At 36.1% G+C, this 22959-nt stretch overlaps 1 protein-coding gene across 8 annotated transcripts in view; it reads left to right on the top strand.

The window, feature by feature from the left end:
- The window catches only part of RNF111 (ring finger protein 111), an 84230-nt gene that overhangs the window by 53624 nt on the left and 7647 nt on the right, over positions 1-22959 (top strand). For 2 of the 8 annotated variants that reach the window (XM_042252387.2, XM_060417856.1), the window contains exons 6-11: positions 474-668; positions 7621-7940; positions 11528-11786; positions 16633-16981; positions 18370-18495; positions 19713-19839. In XM_042252387.2, the coding sequence (XP_042108321.1) occupies positions 474-668; positions 7621-7940; positions 11528-11786; positions 16633-16981; positions 18370-18495; positions 19713-19839 (1376 nt within the window). Of the gene's footprint in view, positions 1-473; positions 669-7620; positions 7941-11524; positions 11787-16632; positions 16982-18342; positions 18496-19712; positions 19840-22959 lie in introns of all 8 variants that reach the window. The other 6 variants (XM_060417854.1, XM_042252382.2, XM_042252386.2 and 3 more) reach the window with 3 other exon arrangements.

The raw sequence follows: 22959 nt of genomic DNA, 5'->3' as shown, positions 1-22959 counted from the left end.
ACTAGTTCTGTAGATGAGGAAATGGAGAGTAGTTGAGTAACTTCTCCTGGATCAATCTGTCAGTGGTGAAATCAGAATTTCTATCCAAACCGCTTGACTCTAAAATCCATAGGTACCAGAGAAAGTACAATTTGTGTGCTGTTCTAACAGCCTGTGACAATGTGTGTGAACATAGCAGAGGGACTTTTCCTTTACCTTTCTGTGATCAGAAAACTTACATGGTCCTTACCCAAAAAACTATGTTAGTCCTTTGAATTATTGGAATATGCACACGTGTTTAAAAATACAGTAACATTTCATTTTAATGTTGATTTAATTTTACGAAAGCTTTTCTTTTTAAACTATGTATTTATTGTACTTACAGAGGGTTCACATTTTAAGTTTAATAGCTATAAAAATATTAACTTTCATTAAAATATAACCCGTTGCCTAATTTGTTTTGAAATGCTAAGTAACCATTTTGTATTTTGTAGAACCTACTGTAGTACCAACCACTTCTGCGAGAATGGAATCACAAACCACAAGCGCTTCCATTAACAATTCAAATCCATCTACCTCTGAGCAGGCCTCTGACACTGCTGCAGCTGTCACTAGTAGCCAACCCTCCACAGTGTCAGAGACTTCAACTACTCTCACAAGCAATAGTATGACTGGTACTTCTGCAGGAGGTATGTTTAAAAAATAAAAAGGGGCGGGGAGGGACTCTTCGTTAGAAAAAGAATTGTTGTTATTAAGATTTTAGCTGTGTTAGCAAAAGTATATTCTTAGAATAAACATCATATGTTAACAAAGTGGTCTGTATTAGAATTAGATTATGACTTCATATTTGAGTTTCTGTGTGCTATGTTACCAGAGTATTATAGCTCAACTGAAAGAGATGGGGGAGAATTGAATGGCTGACACCAAAAATACAATCAACAAAAGAAGAAAATGAATAGGACTTGATCAAAATTTAAAATTATTGTAAATTAAGGGTAATTATAAGAAAGTGAAAAGATAGCCAACAGAATGGGAGAAAATATTTGAAAATCGTATATTTGATAAGTATCTGGTATCCAGAATATATAAAGAACTTGCACAGCTTAACAGTAAAAAGAAAAACAGCCCAGTTTTTAAATGGGCAAAGAATGTATGTAGCCATTTTCCCAAAGAAGAAGGTCATTCATATAAATGACCAAGAAGCACATGAAAACATTAGTTATTAGGGAAATGCAAATCAAAACCAGAATGAAATTCTACTTTACTCCTACCGGGATGCCTATAATTAAACAAAACAAAAACAAGAAACAAGAATATCAGAGGATGACCGGTGTTAATAAGGATATTGAGAAATTAGAACCTTTATTAACATCTGGTAGGAGTGTAAAATGATAGGAGACACTCTGATGGTTCCTTAAAAAGTTAACTACGAGGTTACCATAAGACCCAAAAGTCAACTCCTAAATACATATCCAAAAGAATTGAAAATAGGAGTGGGAGTTTTAAGAAGCTTGATGATGTCCATTTCCCCAGTTTTATTGTTTATTCTTTTGGTGTCATGTCTAAGAAGCTATTGCTTAACCCAAGGTTGCAAAGATTTACTCTTATGTTTTAAGAGTTTTATAGTTGTAATAAAGGGGAGAAATAAATGCAAGAAGGGCCCTCCGGGGAGTTAAGGGAATATGATGGTGCTGATTGTGTGCAGTAGGAGCTGATGGTCTTCTCACTAGTCCTAGAACAATTTCCTTCTTGCAGCAACATGTTTCCTCCTTCATCCCTAGGAGTTTGGGATTAAAATATATACACTTTGATATATAAAACAGATAACCAACAAGGACCCACTGTATAGCTCAGGGGAACTATACTCAATATCTTATAATAATTTATAAGGGAAGAGAATGTAAAAAAAGAAGACGTGTGAAAGTGTTAGTCACTCAGTCGTGTCTGACTCTTTGTGACCTCATGACCATAGCCCACCAGGCTTTCTCTGTCCGTGGAATTCTCCAGGCATCTGAGCCACCAGGGAAGCCCACCCACTCCACACCCCAGAAAAGAATATATATATATATGTAAATAACTGAGTCACTTAATACCTGAAACTGATCAATAAAAAATTTTTAAGAGAGAATTTTATAGTTTCAGCTTATAGATTATTTCTTAAGTTTCAGTTAGCAGTGCTATCTCTGATTCTTTCCTATCAGCTGTTTGACTAGATCTTAAACTAGTCTTTTTTCTCTCCTGAATGATGGTACAGAGATAGGAACTTGCTGTTTACTAACAGAGACATCATAGACCCTGTAGGTCGTAGATTGCCTCTATCACCAGTAATAATAGTAATCACCATTAATAATGAAACCACCGTATATTTTATATCAATTTTTTTTGCTTTTAATAATATGTTTAATTCTTACATCCTTATAAATTAACGTTGAGCAGATTGGAAAACTGTGTCTGGTTTAGATCTCCCTCCCCTGGAAACTAAAGGTGAACCTTGAGGAAACAAGATTTCCTAGGGATATCTTTTAAATACTGCATGTTTGAAAAAGAAAATGTAGGCAGAAGTGAAATGGGCTTTTATTTCATTTATTGACTGCACACTCTTTTCTGGTTGCATTCTGTACCTTGTGTTTAACTAGATGTTATGTGAAACAGTACCAACTTTATTTCAAGACAACTTTGAAACAGTCCCAACTTTATTTCAAGAAAACTTTATCTCAAAGCTTTTATTTATGTACTTTTTTTTTAACACACTTGTTTAGTTAGGATTCACATTTAATGTATTAAGTAGTAACATCATTGCATGAGTGGACCCTCTCCATGATATTTATTCTATGTTTTTATGATGGCCCTTTTGATAGACTTAATCATGTTACATTTCTCTAGACTAGGAGAATCTTTTTCAAGGCCAAGTTGTTCCTCTGTATAAATCTGATAAAAGCACATACAGATAGACTGTATTAGGGGCATTCAGTTCTGCTGGCTTCATTTCCTTCCAGGACTGTAGAATATCATTCACCTATTTTCTTCATATCCTGTCTTTACTTTGCACCTTCTTGCATATGTCCAACCTTGAATCACTTGAGCTGTCTAGCTTCTCTCTTATTCAGGTTTCTAAATGGGGCTGATAGAAATCATAGAACCGTGCAGATCAGTGCCTCCTGAATTTATGGATTCAAATCTTGGGGCTGTTGGTAATAAGTTGTGATAGTATGATACCTCAATTAGTTCCTTTCCCTTTCCTTCCCCTCAGTGTCTATTCCAAAATTGTCTTATTTTCCTTAAGATTCTCATTTCTGGGGGTGGAAGGAGGATTAAAAAAATAAATGCAGGTTCTCATGCATGAATACTTGTAACTTCCAACCCCTTTAATAAAAACTTTTGTATGTTTATACCTGTGGATATCTCCTAACTGCTGGTCTCTTAACTCCCTTCCTGTAGCTTCCAGTTTCTTTATCTATGCTCTTCATGCTATTCTTTTTTGTGTCCTTGAGCTTGTTTTAATCTTGCCTGTGTGTTCAGCATCTGCGCTGGTTTCATTCCTTTCATACATGTACCTGTGCATTTGTGTTAAGTCTGTGTACACCTAAGGGATCTTCTTTACCTTAAACTCCCTCATTTAACTTTGACTCCTTTTAAAACAAACATGATGTTTAAAACCTGGCAGTAAATTTTCTTCTCATCTTCTTTTCTCCTAGAACTCTATTCTCATCCCTTTTTTTCACTGATCCATCTCATAAGTGTAGGTGTTTTCACCTGCCACCAGTAGTCAATGACTCACCATTTTGTGCTTCCGGAGTGCTCTCCTTGTTTTAAACTTTCATATCCAGCTTCCCCTCCTCTGGGCCATTCTGCAATCACCTCAAACTCAGCATGCCTCCAGTCAGCTTATCATCTGTATGATTTCTCAATGTGTTCCTAGCGTATGTGTACATATCTTGTGTATTCATTTACTCAGCAAACTATTTATTGATTGCATGCTATGTATCAGGCGCTGTTCTAGACACTGGGAACACAACATAAAAAAAGCTAACAATTGTAGAGGATAATAATAGCTAACACCTGTTGAACTCATAATATTGGTTACTTATTTATAGTAGCTCTGACTTTTGTAATAACCAGGGAAGCCCCTTGAGACAGATTCTATGATTATTCTCATTTTGCAGGTGAAGTAACTTATCTAAGGTTTTATGACAGTAGAGCCAGAATTCAGACCTACAAAGTCTAGCTTGAATCCTGTATTCTTCTTTATGCCAGGATATCTCAACCTTGGTACTCTTGTCTTTGGGCTGGAGAGTTCCTATAGGGGCAGGCAGGCTCTCCTGTGCATTGTAGGATACTTAGCATCCTTCTTGGCTTCCACCCACTGAATAACCATTAGTGCCCCCTCCCCTCCAATTGTGAGAGCCAAAAGTATCCCCAGTTGTTGCTGGATACTCTTTGGGGGACAGTGTTGTTCTATACTGTACTAGAACCCAGTGCTTCTGTGACAATACTGGTTGATTTCTTTTAAAATTTTCTCTGTGCTTGATGATGAGCTCCTTGAGGACCAAAGATCAAGTCTTCCTTTTTTTAGCACTAAGCTTCTCCCATGCAGGCATGCCTCTTTTCCCTTGTGAGGTTAGCTTAAATTTAGCAAGTGCTTATTGATCTGCCTATGTTGTAGTTTGTTTCTAGTTGCTAGAGATAAAACAACAAAAGCAGACAATATCCCTAAATTATTTTAATGATCAAGACTTTCCTTTTTACTGTTGTATTTTCCAGTATCTTCATAGATCCTTAGCCATGTTATTATTATATGTAAGACTTGCCAAATAAATGAATAAATGCATGAGTACATCTCAGTATTCTTTCTTGAATTACAGTAAAAATACTTTAACCAGCTTGATGTCACTGTGATGTGGAGTTAATTTCTCTGATGTAGATTTGTGATGATCTATTTTTAGTGGACACTCAGTAGGCTAATTTTAATTTTTAAAAAGGGCAGGGTTTATTTACTTAATCAGATATCTTTGTATTTCACTCTGCTCTGGCAATTTTCTTTGGTTGTTAACTCTTGAACAACAGGAGATTCGGTTGTCTTTACTTTGGATTTCTACCTTGTTTGAGCAAAAGTAGAGCTATAAGGTCAGTTCTCTTTTGAAGGGCATACTGTTAATCATTTAACCCCTTATATATATATTCAGCCTTAAGGATATTATAGTACTCTCTCACTCTGACCTTTGTTTTTGGAATAATTGAAGACCAAGAGGGCAAGTCATTTTTAAACAGATAAATGTCGTATCTATCACTTTGGTCATGCAGTCCCTAGGTCTCTTGCTCTGGTTACAGACTCATCTCCTGAGTCTTAGAGTTTTTTGATTTGTAGAATTAATGTGTCACACTTGGAAGGAACCATGAAGGTCATTTAGTCCATCCACTGAATGGATTTAGTGTCCTAAAGGTATTTTCTTTTCTTTTCTGAAGTAACACATAATAAATGACATTTACTTGTGTAACATTTTGACATGGAGACGGAGATATAACCCCAGAAATGTTGTAGGAAGTGAAGATCGGATAATAATGATATTGCTATAAATATTACAGCCTATAGAAAATAGCTACTTTTGATTCAGCATAACTAAGATAGCTGTTGATCATAGTTTCTAGTATGCCAGTTGTGATTCTGTCCAGGTTACTCAAGAAATTTGAAATGCAAATGAATGAAAGGGATGTAGTTATCAAACTGACTTTGAATCTGCTATCATTTATGTTTTAAAAGTAAACAACTTGTTTTCTTTTTATCTTTTTTGTTTTTCTTACAAATTACTTGTGATATTTAACCTCTCAACTTGTGATAACAAGGTAGTATTAATTCCAGGAGGCTACTGGAGATTAGTGTAATTCTTTTCTATTTGAGTTTACAGACTCCTGAATTCTGGTTCTCAGGTTAAGAACCCATACAAAAGGGCTTAGGAAATTAGCCCAAATAGGCCAGAATAGGAACTTGAGGGGGGAAAAAAAAACAATATTCAGAGATTTAGAATAGAGATACTGCCTAACAGGGTTTAGGAAGAGTTTAGGTTTGCCCAGAAGAGACTCAGCAACTGCAGAATAAGACATGTATAGGAGGGCAGACCCTGGAGAATTACAGGAAAGTGTCATCAGTCAGAGCCACCCAGATTCGTTTATGTGAGTCTGTAAATTCCCTTCATTGTTTTAGCCAGTTTTGGTTAGATTTTTTGTATTGTTTATAAATAACCAGAAGATTCCTAATTGGTACATTGACCCAGAAGAGAATAGGTTTGTATTGTGAGCCAAATAGGAGTAGGGTATCCCTGGTATTGGTTATTCTAGAAATATGACTGGAACACAGGTGTTCCTCTAGAATCCTAAGAATTCTGAGGAGATGCCTCATGATTCATGTGAGGGAAAGGAAGGACAAGGCTTTGGGTTTTCTATTCCTCTAATGTTTATTTTTTAAGTAAAAAATGTATCTCCATTTTTATCTTTTTTTAATTTGCACATACGTAGTTTGAGGAAAGGGTGCTTTTTCTTAGAGGAGTTTGAAACACTAGGGTAAACCTTCTGGGGACACATTTGCTTTTCTTCTGGCCTGGAAGAATGTACCTTCAAAGTAACTCTGGGCATGCAACAGAGCATAATTAGGACTCAGATGTTTTATACCTAGAAGATTTTTATCTTTTCTAAGAACAACCATGCAGGATAGTTACTGCTACATTTAATAGGTGAGAAAGAGATTAAATAACTTTCTTAAGGTCGCATTACTCAGATTAGACAGGCTCAGGATTAGAATTTAAGCCCATCTGACTTCATGCTTTTATCCCACTATTCAACTTTGATTCACAAAATTATTACAGGAGACTTTTAATTTTCAACCAGGTAGAATCTTATCATTTCTTTTGTTCTACTGGGTTTGAGGTTAGAGACCAGAGAAAGGGAAAAAAATTAGAAGTTAGTAAGACTTAGCCAGATATGCTCTGAGTTGGATGGTTATATCTTTTAGAAGTTAAGATTTTAAGAAGTGACATAGTAGTCTTCATTATATAGGAATGATTTATAGTATTAAGAGTATTTGTTGTATATAATGGAGGGACTCCCATGATACTTTGGAGTTTTTAAAATGCATTTAAAACTAATAATTTATTTTTAAAAATTAAAAATTTATCGTGACCTAGGAAAAGGTGATTTATTGCCATATTTAAATGTCTTGGTAAATACAAGCCTCTTGAAGCTTGGAAGAAAATCCCAGTGAAGACCACTGCCTAAAATTATAGGATATACATGTTAAGAATGTGATTATATCACATTATTATTTACAGATACTTGAATTCACTAATCACTTATTATTCACCTGTTTTTACACATTTATACACAAGGTTGCTCAGTTGGTAAAGAATCTGCCTGCAATGTAGGAGACCCGAATTGGTCCATGGGTCAGGAAGATCCCCTGGAGAAGGGAATGGCTACCTTACTCCATCCAGTATTCTTGCCTGGAGAATCCCATGGACAGAGAAGCCTGGTGGACTACAGTCCATGGAGTTGTGAAGAGTCAGACATGACTGAGCAGATAAGCACACACACGTATTTTTTACACAGTGATACTTGATCATTTAATTGATCTGTGCATTTTTTCATTTCAAGATGACTCGAGGAGAACTGCATCTAATGCTGTAACAGAAACTGGCCCTCCTGCAATGCCTAGGTTACCGTCCTGCTGTCCCCAGCACTCGCCCTGTGGAGGGTCATCGCAGAATCACCATGCATTAGGACATCCACACACAAGTTGCTTTCAGCAGCATGGCCACCATTTTCAGCATCATCACCACCATCATCATACTCCCCACCCAGCTGTCCCAGTTTCTCCTTCCTTTAGTGATCCTACTTGTCCTGTGGAAAGACCTCCACAAGTACAACCACCTTGTGGAGCAAATAGTACGTCTAGTACCAGCTACCATGACCAGGTATGTGGAATTTGATGAGTTCTTCTTAATTTTTTAAAATTGCAGTTCCTGCCGGAGAAAAAAAATCTAGTGATAAAGTTTATATACCAAATAAGTCATTCTTTTTGCCCCTGCAAGAGTGGCGTAATTTAATGATCTGTGATTTTTTAAAATTAAATATTTAGGATTTTCTCATTTTTTAAATGATTGCAACCAATTGAGGGGACCAGGGATGTGGATAGTTGAATACTATTTTTTATTCTGGAATGTTTTTCAGTGTTTTTACTTAAATATAAGTGGATTTAATGTTTAGGATTTCATTTCAAAGGTGTTGAAACTGTAGTGTCAGCCTCATTCATGAGAAATTGGGGAATTCTCCCAGTTTTTTCCTCCTCTACCTCCTCTTCTGGAGCCTCCTGGTAATCTCCACTCATCTAGAAATAAACAGACTTCTCAGCTGCAAAACCATATGGGAGGAACCTCTTGTTTCTCAGGAGCAGATTAGGTTTTTAGTGTCTGGGAAATTGAAATATCAGCAGAAAAAATTATCAGTAATTTTTTTTGCTAATTAAGTAAATTGGTTGATATTATTAGTGAGTACTTAAAATGTCAATAATGTTAAATTCGTATTGGTGATCACATGGAGTAACTAAAGTGAGGTATTATGTGCTATTTTAATTTTTGCTGTGTTGTTTCTGTATATAATTGTGATGTAAACCTGGGTGGTGCATACTTTAAAAAACAAAATGGGTAATATAAAATGGTAAGTGACACATGTGTTTAAAAAAATGGGCTAGAAAAAGTTAAAGTGAAATTCAGAGTAACTGCTCCACTGTACCCTCTCCTCTTTCCTCAAGTACTTTACTTGCTTCATCTTTTAAATTTTTGATGATTATCTCTTCTGGTTCTGACAAATTAAAATTAAGAAAGTGAAGTGTTCCCTTAAGAAGAAGAAACTAGCTGCTGATATTAAAAAAAATGGAAAGGGTTTAGTAGGAAATGTGATTAAAGAGATCTTAGGTGATGTTTTGGCTCTGGTAACAGCAGTTTTAAGTACGGACATCTGTTGGTTGACTACACCTGTTCTACCTTTTGGGCCTAAAAAAGCACCTGAGTGACTTAATTATAGGTAGAATCTCTTTTTTGTTTTATGTCAAATATAGGTGTAACCTACTGATCTGTTTCTCTCTCAAGTGTTAGTTGCTCAGTTGTGTCCGACTTTTTGTGACCCTGTGGACTGTAGCCTGCCGTGCTCCTCTGCCCACAGAATTCTCCAGGCAAGAATACCAGAGTGGGTTGCCATTTCCTTCTCCAGGAGATCTTCTCTAACATCTATATCTAAGTAGAAGTATTTGGACTATACACAAACCTTGAGGAAAATCAGCAGGATCAGGCATTCAATAGTGATAATGGATATGACGCTAAAGAGTGAGGTTTTGGAGATATGAACAGTTTGAGATTCGTGTAGCTCTTTGTAGGACTCTGAAATTAACCGCATGTACATGAGATAGCCTCATATAGTCTACATTTGAGACCTGTGTGGACATAGTAGGAAGCTGAGGAGAAGGAGATTGATCTTAGGATTTATAATTGTGTGGTGTCTCATGATTGTCAAACTGTAGATAGGCAGAGAAAGATTGGGGAGGATTAGTCTTAACAACAGAGAAGTTTTAGTAGTCACTTAACTCTATCATACTGCTCCTTTGGGTGTAGCTTTCTCTTTCGATAGAATAGTTTAATTAGTGTTATGCATTATTTATGATGTAAAGGGCTTCTCTGATAGCCTAAGTTGGTAAAGAATCTGCCTGCAACGCTGGAGACCCTGGTTTGATTCCTGGGTTGGGCACATCCACGGGAAAAGGGATAGCCTACCCACTCCAGCATTCTTGGCCTTCCCTTCAGGAAGATCCCCTGGAGAAAGAAATGGCAACCCACCCCAGTATTCTTGCTTGGGAAATCCAATTGACAGAGGAGCCTGGTGGGCCACAGTCCATGGGGTCGCAAGGACTTAGTGACTGAACAACAAAAAAGTAATATTTGCTATTTCTGTACCATCTTGCTTAACCGCTCTTTTCCTTCTAGAAGAAGAATTGAGTGAACTCTTAGAATTGTGAAGAAGAGGGTTCTCTCTGTTGGTTTTTTCCCTCTTTTTATTCTCTACTGTTAACTTTACCCTCGGTTGCTTCTACGAGGACCTTCACCCTACTCTACTCACACTTTGAGAGTTTTCTTAATCACTGACTGAAGAAGAAGATAGAAAATTTGCTCACCTTGCTAGTATGTTAATATTCCAGTCCATTTGCCAAATTTTAACCTAAATAGGAAATACACAAAGGATTTGAATCATCAGTAATAATTCATGATCTTAAAATATTGTTCTTAAACCTTATTCAAATTAGAAGCTGATATTTGCCAACTCAGAAGAAAGATGTCAGACATGTACTTAATTGATTGTAGACACGTAATATACAAGAGGAAAGTAGTTCTATTGTCCTTCCCTCATTCTGTACCGTCTTCCTCCTTCCCTTTTAATATCCAGAGTTTCTTATGTTTCTATTATCCTCTGAACAGGGTGGCCATTGAAACCACAAAGACCACTCTGTCTCTAAAAATAATAATAATAAAATAAATTTTTAAAATATACTAAGACCGCTATGGTTCCTCACTGGACTGAGTGACCTGGGCCTCTAATAAATGCATTACCCTAGCTTTCCTCACCTCTAGCCCCTCAGCTTTCAATAGTGAACAATCCCTACATATGATTCTGTATATAACATCTTCATTTTCTTTAATCATATTTTAAAAATTGCAGCTGTACTGAACACTAAGCAAAGGCTTATGCTTAAAATACTTAAGACTATAAAGAAGCAATTCTGTTTCTGTTATCTGCTCTAGAGTAGAAGGTAAAGTGTTTTCCTTAGGACTTTTCAAAGTGCTGTAGTAAGGATGGAATTTAGACTCTTTGATTTTTCAACTTGGTAAATGATCCTTCCCTAAAATTACCTTACTAATAAAAGTAATCATGGCTTAATTTTTTTTAAGTGAAAAAGATTGTGAGGCAAAGCTAACTAATGGTTTTAGCTTGAATAATCTTAGACCCTTTGTTATCTTGGATGTTTTCACTATTTGAGTTTTAGTTGAATCCTTGCTATGTACAGTTTAAAAATGAGACAGATTTTTACCTGAAACCTTAAATGTTTTCAGTGGCATGATTATATGTTTTCTGAAGGAGTCCTAAATTACCAGTGAAGAGTTTGGTGTAAAGGAGGATATCAAAGTATGATTTAAAAGTTTTTCTCTTAAGACCTAGTATATAGAAGATAAATAGATCTTAAAATAATACATTAACTTTTGTTCAAGCACTATCACATGCTTGGTTATTTAAAATTGATTATAGTTTTTAAGTGGATAAGCACTATAATTTTTACAATCCAAGATACACATAGTATATTTTGGTGCTCAGTAGGTCTTCACACTCAAAATTTTACCAGTTTCAAATTTATTGATTCTATTTTTCTAGATTACGTTGAGTACTTTTACAGTATACCATAAACAATGTTTTGACCAAATTTTAGAAAGATAAAACATAGTTCCTCTTTATACAGCAGGCATTGCCAGTAGACCTGAGCAGCAGTGGTATCAGAAGTCATGGAAGTGCTGGTTTTCATGGAGCATCTGCATTTGACCCCTGCTGTCCTGTTTCTTCTTCCCGAGCTGCAATCTTTGGCCATCAGGCTGCTGCTGCCGCTGCCCCGAGTCAGCCATTATCAATAGATGGTTATGGATCAAGCATGGTTGCCCAGCCCCAGCCCCAGCCCCCTCCACAAGCCTCACTGTCATCTTGTCGACATTATATGCCACCTCCTTGTAAGTATAAATTTAATAGGCAAAGAACTTAGAGGCACATAAATGAAGCATTGTACTCTCCTCCATTTAATAACCTTTCAGTAATTCTAATTTATAAATTTCTAGTATTTCCTTGACCAAAAAGTGGAGTGTATTTTTCCCATTTCATCCTTCCTTCACCTCATATACCTAAAGCGGTCTTCTTAAGCAAAAATGGCAGATGTTGTTTTAAAAGGTCTGGGAAAATAATAAAAAGTGTCATATTTGTCTGATATACATTTTAACATTTATGTTTTAATATCTGTCTATTAGAAGTACATTGAATGGCACTTTAGATTCCTATAAAAGGAGATTTTAAGGAATTTATATCTATCCTTTAGTATTAAAAAGAAATTGGAAGGTTTAGTAGTTGTTTCTGTGCATAGGAAAGTAAACTTTTAAGAATTCTGAAACTTAACTGAGATACAGGAGAAAATTCCTTGACAGAAAGTCAATTGTAGAAAGGTTATCTGTTCTCTTTTCATGCAAGCAATTAAAATAGAATCAGATATAACTTTTCTAAGAAATTGAAATCTATAAGATACAAGAAATGAGAAATAACCTTAGGCTGTGTATTTATTGCTTTGTTAAATCATAGGCTAATAATCAGATGGAAACTTATTAAATATTTTGATTTTTTAAAAAAGCACTGAAAATTCATGCCAGGAGTAAAGCAAAACATTGGCAAGGAAATTTGCTTTTGTCCCCTGATTACATACGAGGGATAATGTTCAGTTATTTATCTTCTTAACAATTCCAGTCCTATAATTTCAAAAATCTGTGTCCTGCATATACAGCTAGAGTCAACCCAGAATTTGTACAGTGAAATCTGGTGATACATCATTTATCTTTTCAAGAGTGCAAGTTTTTGCAAAGCATTAACCAGCGGACGAATTCCGTGTGTGAATGCTGGAAGGATGTGCAGGCTGTTCTGTAATAGTTGTTGATATTCATCTTTCATTTATCATCTTTTATTGGAAATTCAAAATGTGTGGTTTTCTCCCCCTCCTCTTTAAAAATAATATACTGAAGCAGTTTATAAGTGTATCCTTTGCTTTTTTATGTCCTAATCTAAAAAATTAATGTTTTCTTTTTATCATAAAAGTAACTTGTGTACACCTTAAGAAATTCAAATCACAGAATAATATAAAATAAGAAGTTAAAAGTCCTTCTCCATTCTTCCCACTAATCCCAATAGCAGCTGTTTTATAGTTCATTATAAACCCTTTCAGAAATTTTCTTTCTCTGCACATGTTATTATGATACATCTCTTACTATGACATATCTCTCCTTTTTTTTAAAAAAAGGGATCATATCAAACATAGTATTTCCCTCTTTTTCATTTTTTATTTTTAAAAAATTTAACAATATGTTTCAGATTTTTGTAAAATATAAAATTCTAGCTCATTGTTTTTAATATCCTCATAATATTCCATTGTATATTGAATTATTCCTCAGTTGATGAACATTTAAATTATTTGTAGTTTTCTACTAGTCTGTAGGGCAACTTCTAGGATTGATACTGCTGGGTTAAAGTGACATGCTAAACTTTTAAGAAACAATATCAAGAACAATTTTGTTTGTTTATTTTTACTGGCAAGAACACATAATACAGAGAAGAAGGGAAATGGTCTGTGGGATTGCAGAATATATCACCTTTATACAATGATTAGTAATTATTTTGTTTAGATAAACAGTGCATTATAATGATGGCTGACGTTTTCACCACACACAAAAATTGGCAACTATGTGAGGTGATGTATATGTTAATTAAACTGATTGTGGTAGTCATTTCATGTGGTATAATGTGTCAAATTATCATATTATACACTTTAGATATATTGATTTAATTGTTAATTATACCTCAGTATACCTCAGTAAAGTTGAAAAATGATTAATGAAGGGTTAAATAAATCGATTCGTTCCAAAGCAAAACTTTAGCATTTTGTGATATTTTTGAATATTATTTCTTGTATAATTATTTATAGAGTTAGAGAACCTTGCTGTGAAACTGGGCAAAATGCTCTAAATTTGAGGAAGAATAGTTAACAGTTAGAGAACTTAGTGACTTCTTTTTTGATGACTAAGAAGTACTGAGCTTTGTGACTTCTTAGAGTAAAACACTGATTTGAAAATACAACTTTTAGAAAATTAGTTTAAAAATATGTCTCACAACTTAAATTGAGCTCAGTGAAAGTTTCCTTTAAATATATCTAACACGTTTTCCTTTGAAGTATGGCTGAATGAGTCTGTGGTTACCTAACTTTCACCCCTGCTGCACGAATCAAAGCAATTAAAAATTGAAGGTAATCTTTCTGTAATGAAACTAGAGAAATGCTATGGCTCCATACCAGGCTACCAAGAAAATCTTACAAATAAAATGAAATTAGGGCTGAAATCCATGGAGGAGACAAACTTACTTTTAGACCTCAAACTGATGCTTATCTCTTAAGAGTAAGAGAGAAAAGTATTCCTTTAAGGGACCTTTCAACAGTCATTTTGCAACATAAAGATTCAGGTTGAAGAAATGGGTGAAACCATCTTGATAAAGGCTGATTTTCATGGCAAGTTGCTAGCAAATATGCCCTCTACTTAATATATAGCACAGGAAAAATAGCATGCGGCAGGGAGAGAAGTGCAGTGGTGAAAATACATGTTTACAGGCGTGCCTAGGACTTGCAAGTTCCTTTCCTCTCTATACTGCTATATAACCATTAATGATGAAAGAAAACATGATTTATGTGTTTATAAATATATAATTTATACATTTTGATTTTACAAAAGCAAAACACTTATGGCAAAGTAAAATTGCCAAGAGACAATTTGGAAAAATGTTTATACTATGACAATGTTTATACTATACTTTTTCTTATGACAAAGCTCCCATGTATACAAGGAATACTTATAAATCAATAAGAAAAAGGTGAATTATAAGCTAAGAATGTGAATAGATAATTCTGGGAAGAAATATAATTGATTAATGAATACAAAATTTTTTTCTGGTTAGCGTGTAAAAAATGTGACAGTGTAATTAGTCAGGAACTCTCGTGTACTGTTGATGGTAATTAATTATGGTAAACTTTTGGGAAAGTGTTTTGTCAACTAGTATCTGAATTTAGATCAAATGGCCAACATCCGTTGGATCCTAGAAAAAGCAAGGGAATCCCAGAAAAACATTTACTTCTGCTTCATTGACTACACTGGTGGATCACAACAAACTGTGAAAAGCTCTTAAAGAGATGGGAATACCAGAGCACCTTACCTGCCACCTGAGAAACCTGTATGTGGGCCGAGAAGCAACAGTTAGGCCCTTACAAGGAACAACTGACTGGTTCAAACCGGGAAAGAAATACGTCAAAGCTGTATATTATCACCCTGCTTATTTAACTTATTGCAGAGTACATCATGCAAAATGCTGGGCTGGATGAAGCACAAGCTGGAATCAAGATTGCTGAGAGAAATAACCTCAATAACCTCAGATGTGCAGGTGATACCACCCTAATGGTAGAAAGCAAAGAGGAACTAAAGAGCCCCTTGATGAAGGTGAAAGAGGAGAGTGAAAAAGCTGGCTTGAAACTCAGCATTCAGAAAACTAAGGTCATGGTATCTAGTCACATCACTTCATGGCAATAGATGGGGGAAGAAATGGAAACAGTGACAGACTTTATTTATTTCCTTGGGCTCCAAAATTGCTGTGGATGGTGACTGCAGCCATGGAATTAAAAGCACTTGCTCCTGTAGTAATAGCTATGACAAACCTAGACACTATATTAAAAAGCAGAGACATCACTTTGCCAACAAAGGTCCATATAATCAAAGCTATGGTTTTTCCAGTAGTCATGTAGGGATATGAGAGTTGAACCATAAAGAAGGTTGAGCACCAAAGAATTGATGCTTTTGAACTGTGATGTTGGAGAAGACTCTGACAGTCCCTTGGACAGCAAGGATATCAAACCAGTCAATCCTAAAGGAAATCAACTCTGAATATCATTGGAAGAACTGATGCTGAAGCTAAAGCTCCAATATTTTGGCCACCTGATGTGAAGAGCCAATCTTTCCCTGATCCTGGGAAAGATTGAGGGCAAGAGAAGGGTGCAACAGAGGATGAAATGGTTGAATGGCATCATTGACTCAGTGGACATGAGTTTCAGCAAACTCTGGGAGACAGTGAAGGACAAGGAAGCCTGGCGTGCTGCAGTCCATGGAATAACAGAGTCGAACATGATCAACAACAGTAATCTGAATTTAAATTATTCTTTCAGACTCAGAACTGCTTATAGGAATTTATGCTGTAGAAACTTTCTGTGAGTGGTGTGTATGAATGTGTGCCTTTGTGTTCAGACACTCGTGTACAGGGGCATGTATGAAAGAGAGCACAAGAGGAATTATACAGAGATGTTTATTGCAGCTTTGGCCTGCTTCCAGTTTTTATCAACGGCGATTTCTTCAATAAATTTTGGTGCCTTCTTGTAATGATGAGAAGGAAATGGCAACCCACTCCAGTGTTCTTGCCTGGAGAATCCCAGGGACGGGGGAGCCTGGTGGGCTGCTGTCTATGGGGTCGCACAGAGTCGGACACGACTGAAGTGACTTAGCTTAGCTTAGCTTGTAATGAAATGCTGTGAATGAAGTAAAGCTATATATATTGACTTGAGAAGATACCTATGATTACTCAAAGAAGAAAGCAGGTTGCCAAACAAGACTAAGCAGACTCAAGCATTGATAAAGTATTTATAAAATAAAATACACTAATATGTTTGTAAAGTATAACATGAATGTGTTATGGCAATATATGTTTAAGGTTGTGGTGCTTGTGCTTTTCTTACAGACGCTTCTTTGACAAGACCACTTCATCATCAAACCTCTGCCTGCCCCCACTCTCATGGAAACCCTCCTCCTCAGACTCAGCCTCCACCTCAAGTGGATTATGTTATTCCTCATCCTGTTCATGCTTTCCATTCTCAAATATCGTCTCATGCAACATCTCACCCCGTGGCACCCCCACCTCCAACTCATTTAGCCAGTACAGCTGCACCAATCCCTCAGCATCTTCCTCCCACGCACCAGCCAATTTCACACCATATTCCAACCACAGCACCTCCAGCACAAAGACTGCACCCTCATGAAATGATGCAGAGGATGGAAGTTCAAAGAAGGAGAATGATGCAGCACCCAACGTATGTTCTACATTTTTAGAAAGATAATCACCCTTTATTCTTTGCCTTCTATTTCCATTGGCTTTTAAAACTGTGAAGTCTTCAGAAGCGATATAGCTATACTTAATCCTCAGTTCACTAGGAAATTAATTTTTTACTAACCAGAATGTCTTATCCTGAGTTGTAGGTGCTGACATAAAAATTTTATATCGGGTTATTTCATATGAAAAGACTATAAAAACAAAAAGAACTTTTTATTTTCTTTGGAAAACTCAGGATCTGATGTTCTAATTTGGGGCAGTGTACTTTGTTGGGCTTATTCTGCCTGCCTATTAAAGTTATACAGGAAAATGGCTACATTGGTTCATCTATATATTGTCTGTAGCTTCTTTTACACTACAGAAACCAAGTTGAGTAGTTAGAACAGAAACCATGTGGCCTATAGAGCAAGCAGTATTAAGTATTTGGCCCTTACAGAATGTTTGCAGACTCTTGATTTAATCAATGATCTGGCTCTTATGTAACTTCTTTCTTTAGTTATATCATTTAAGGTTATATTTAGAATCTGTGACTATTTTTGTCATTTTAATACAGTGCCTCTTTATATAGAAAGTTGCCAATTAATATTTCTATCTTCCAGTATCTAGAAAATTACTTGTTCTGAATCATTAAGGTTAAACATGAAAACTGTGTATGTGTTTGAAACTAGTAGAAAATGAGAATTAGACTATAAAAATGAATCCCTAGAACTGTTTTTTTCTCAAGTGCCATTCGTTTAGAACTTTGTTACCATTTACATTTGTAAATTTGACAGACTTTAGAAAGAGAAAATATAGTAAGCTGGACTGATGAATAAAGAGTGTGAATAGAAGTAATACCAGTTTCCCAGATGTGTTGACATGTATTTGCATGTGTTTGAAGAAAATGCACAGGTTAAATTTTTTTCCTTAGAAGTTTTTTTTTTTTAACTTAGAAGTTTTATCCATTAAAATAGATGAGTATTATTATAGCAAAAAGATGAAGCAAGATAGTTTCCATTTCTTCTGTTTTATATGTTTATATAAACAACTTCCTTGTGTCTAAAGCATATGCTGGAGTATTAATTTTTTAAGTTTTATTTTCATTTAGTTCCTGTTATTCTATTTAAACTATCTGCCATATTATAAACATACTGTTTTTTCCCTTGGATGATATTTGGATTGGAGACATTGAAATAAATGAGTAGTGAGAATTTGTGGGACTATGGTTTCTTGATTTATTGTTAATCATTAAGTTTATTGTTACAGAGTTAATTTCAAGACTAATCTATAGATGTTTATAATATTAATACTAGATTGTTTTTTTCTACATTAAGAAATAACCAATTATTCAATTATTTCCAGTGGTCTTTTTGTGTTCTGTGTTTCCAGGCGGGCACATGAACGCCCCCCACCCCATCCACATAGGATGCACCCAAATTATGGTCATGGGCATCATATTCATGTGCCTCAGACTATGTCCTCACATCCTCGACAGGCTCCGGAGAGATCTGCCTGGTCAGTATCTTATTTATTTCAGAGCTGTGATCAGTTTCTTGTGGTAGAAAAGGTTGGAAGAGATACTTTGTAGGGGAAGGGTAATGTGGGGACTTGCCTGGTGGTCCAGTGGCTGAGACTGGACTTTGAATGCAGGGAGTCTGGGTTCAGTCCCTGGTCAAGGAACTAGATCTCACATGCTGCAACTAAGAGTTCGCATTCCGCAAGTAAAGATCCCACATGTCACAACAAGATTGAAGATCCTGAGTGTTGCAACTAAGACCTAAGCACAGCAAATAGCTAGATATATAAATTTTTTTTTTAAGGATAATACAGAGAAACTGAATTACAGCTTAGCTGTGACTCACTGTCTCTGGGTGAGTCATAAGAGACTTGGGGAGGAAAGAGTAGCAACTTGAGTTCTAGGGCAGGGAACCCTGTCAAACTGGAATAGAACTTTTTTGTTGTTGTTTCTCAGAGATCTACCATCAAAGTAAAACCCCTAAATTTTTCATCTTCTTTATCCAGCACCCCCACCTTTGTACTCAGGTTTGCTGTACCTCCCTTAACCCCTGCTATTGATACGGGAAATTCAGCCTGGATCCTCCAGGCTTGAGTTATTTCCTAGAGAAATGGAGGCAAATTTGCATTAATTTTCTTTCTGAATCTGTTGTCTATAGGTAGCTATTGAGATCTTGATCCACATTGACTTTTCAGACAGAATATAAAATGAGAATAAATAAATGAAGATTTGATATTTACCAGTTTTACTTTCTAAAATTTTGTTTACCCTTGCTTTATAAGGTACAGAAGTGTTTACTCTTTGAATTATCCTTGATGCCAACAATCCAGAGGCACTATCCAACAAACAAAAGACCTGGGGGCAATATTCATATAAACCAAAAAAGTAAACTCAATTGTATATGCTTCTTATGAAAAATCAGACTTTTAGATTGGAAGGAACCTTAGGGCCACTCATATGTCCTTCCTTTGTAAGGTGTGAAACTAGATACAGATACCTTGCTCCTCATGGTCACAAAGTTGAACCTTTGAATTTTGGTTTCTAAAATGAACTTGAAATTATTAGTTATATCTTTTGGGCTAAATTATCTTTTTTTCTCAGCTAAGTAAGATAAGAATCTTCAGATGACATTAAAAAATGTAAACATACTCCTGCATTTCTGTTGATAATAGACACTGTAAGGATGTCTAACATTTAAACTGTTCTCCTTTGTCAGGGAACTGGGAATTGAAGCTGGAGTAACTGCAGCTACTTATACACCTGGAGCATTGCATCCTCACTTGGCCCATTACCATGCACCACCTCGGCTTCATCACCTGCAATTAGGAGCTCTACCTTTAATGGTAAAATAGGAAGATTTCAAAATTCTGACATAGTTGCCTTCAAAAACTGTTCTTCCTTTTCTAAATTATTTTTTGGAAATATTTTAAATGTATTAGTTGTTAATAGGTGTTTCAGTAGAGGATTAGAATTATTATTATTAGATTGAAATTGTGCTATAAGAAGATATTAGATACAGTAAAATATGTGTTTGTATCTGCAGTGTTACATATACTCTTCTTGATGTAAAAAATGACATTTTTTATACCAACAGTTTATACCAACATGATAATCTTTATCCGCTTTTAGTGGGATATCTGCTTTATCATCATAAATGGTAATGGGTCTGTTCTGATGCATTCATACTTTATTTTCTGATCAGTAGAAAGACTCTACTAATTCTCTGTAACTGATTTGAGCAAATTCAGATTTTGTTGATACCAGGTTGAGTTCTAAAGAGCAAATTCAGCAAAAATTGAGTTTTCTTTTCACATAATACATATTGCATAATACAGAGAAGTAAGTAGTTTTGTAGGGGTAGAAGTATTGCAGAGAAGGTTTCCAAGACACTTTACTATACATGCAACTTCTAAGCAAGCTTTGAAATTGAGCATGGTCCTCTTAAAGTGACTACATCATGTAAAGAGCTTTCAGATAGCATATTGCTATTGCTATTGCTAAGTCGCTTCAGTCGTGTCCAACTCTATGTGACCCCATAGACGGCAGCCCACCAGGCTCCCTCGTCCCTGGGATTCTCCAGGCAAGAACACTGGAGTGGGTTGCCATTTCCTTCTCCAGTGTATGAAGGTAAAAAGTGAAGGTGAAGTTGCTCAGTCGTGTCCAACCCTTAGTGACCCCATGGACTGCAGCCCACCAGGCTCCTCCGTCCATGGGATTTTCCAAGCAAGAGTACTGGAGTGGGGTGCCATTGCCTTCTCCATCAGATAGCATAAGCACAGGGAAATCCAAGTTGCTGTTTCTAGATCTTAGGGGTGAAGGTTACTCAGCAATGAAATATGTGCACTGCCAAGAAACTAGAACTTAGACTTCATTGAAAGAGTAATGTCTTGATCATGTTTATGTTGTTAGAATGATTTAATCAGATTGCACCTAAATAGACCATCTCTTCAGTTGTGTGGAAAATAGTTTTCATGATGGAAGCAAGGATGCATTATAGTAGAAGAGATGAAAGTTGATGAATGCTTGAACAAGGGCAGTGGCAGTTGACCTAAAAATGATGGGCTCTGTTTGAGTAATATTTAAGATGATTCCCAGATATCTAGCTTTGGTTGTTAGGTGTATGTATGGTGCTGCCATTCACTAATTTGGAGAATATTAGATGAGGATTTAGGGAAGGGGTTAGGTGAGTTAGATTTTGGACATATTGAATCTGAGATATATGTGTCAGGGTGGACTGTCCAGTAGGAAGTTGGGTTTATGGTCTGGATCTCCAAAGAATAAACTGGTCTTTGAGTTAAAGATAGGTTGTGATCTGTCAATATAAAATATTACATGTATCACATGTCTGTCATATTACATGAATCCATGGAAGAGGATTAGATTTCTAAGAAAAATGTGCAAACTGATGAGAGATTGAAAGAACCTTGGCCAATAATAATACTGTATTTAAATGATAATACTGTATTTCAGGGTCTCCTGGGTGGCTCAGTGCTAAGAGGAACCTGGCGGGCTACAGTTCATGTGGTCACAAAAGAGTCAGACACAACTTAGCAACTAAACAACAACAACAACTATACTTCAAACAAATAATTCCAAGAATTGGCTAGGGTAATGAGGAGAAACAAAGTTAGAATAATGTCAAAATAATATGGTCAGTAGTGTTTCATCACAAAAAAGTAAAGTTTGAAAAATGTTGAATGCATTTGGCATTAGAGTGGTTTCTGGCAGCTTTTGTCAAAGTGATTTCAGTAATGGTGAGGGATGGAGGTTGGGGTGCCTCTTAGATCACAGTAAGGTAGGGAAAGTTAAAATATGTGGAGATTGAATATAAACTACTTGCCTTATAAACTTGGCTGTGAAGGGAAAGTGGGAAATAGCATTGGCATTTAGTCCACGATTGTTCCCTGGTGGCTCAGATGGTAAAGAATCTGCCTGCAATGCTGGAGACCTAGGTTCAATCCCTGGGTAGGTGCAATCCCCTGGAGAAAGGAATGGGTACCCACTCCAGTATTTTTGCCTGAAGAGTTCCATGAATAGAGGAGCCTGGCGGGCGCTAGTCCATGGGGTGGCAAAGAGTCGGACACAACTAAGTGACTAACACTCTCTCACTATTAGGATTAGAGAGACAACCTGGGTTTGGAGAAACTTGAAGGTAATTTTAGGTTTAAGACAAAACAGTGGTAACAGAGAGGACTTGTTTGAAGACATACAGGAAAAGGGTGGGTAGCAGTTAAGGATGGTCCAGGTTGGGGAAACAAGAGAAAGAGGGAGCAAATGATAGAGCTCACCTTTGGGTAAGAGAAAGAGGAAGCTTATCCCTAAAAGTTAGAGAAAGGAGGCTAGAGAGGGTTATAAGAGACGTGCAGGTTTTAAGTAATTGGAAGGCCTGAGTTCCTTTCTGATTTTTTCATTTCTCTTGGAGATGTGTAGGAAGATAGGTTATCTGCTTAGAGCTGGATACTATTGATCTTGATTATAAGGAAAGTTGCAGATACTTAAATAATAGACTATTTAAAGGGTAAAAATTATTGCTTATTTTAAATGCTTTTCCATGTGTGAACTGTCTTTTAAAGCTGTAAAACATGCTAGAAGTGTATTATGATTTAGTAGAAGCCACATAATTCTGGAGATCTGTTTATAAAAATGCAAGAATGGTCTTAGAATATCCCTTTCCTAACACTACAGTCAGCTCTTGTTATTCATGGTAGTTAATGTACTATAGAGTTACTGTGAATGCTGACAAAATAGATATTGAACCATTATTCCCAGGGTAAATACAGCCCTAGGTTATTGCAAACCTCCAGTCCCAGCAACCAATGCATAACCTTGTTTTAATGTATTTTTCTGTTTAGAGACACCTTGTTTGATATATACTGTTGATTCATTGACATTGAGCACATGGCCAAGCTCATGATACCATAATTCATGCTTGAATGAAGCTTATGTACACATATTTTCTCCAT

Source organism: Ovis aries, chromosome 7, assembly GCF_016772045.2.
Source record: "Ovis aries strain OAR_USU_Benz2616 breed Rambouillet chromosome 7, ARS-UI_Ramb_v3.0, whole genome shotgun sequence".
Taxonomy (NCBI): Eukaryota; Metazoa; Chordata; class Mammalia; order Artiodactyla; family Bovidae; genus Ovis; species Ovis aries.
Note: the sequence above shows the minus strand (reverse complement) of the source record. Positions and strands in the feature narration are given on the sequence as shown.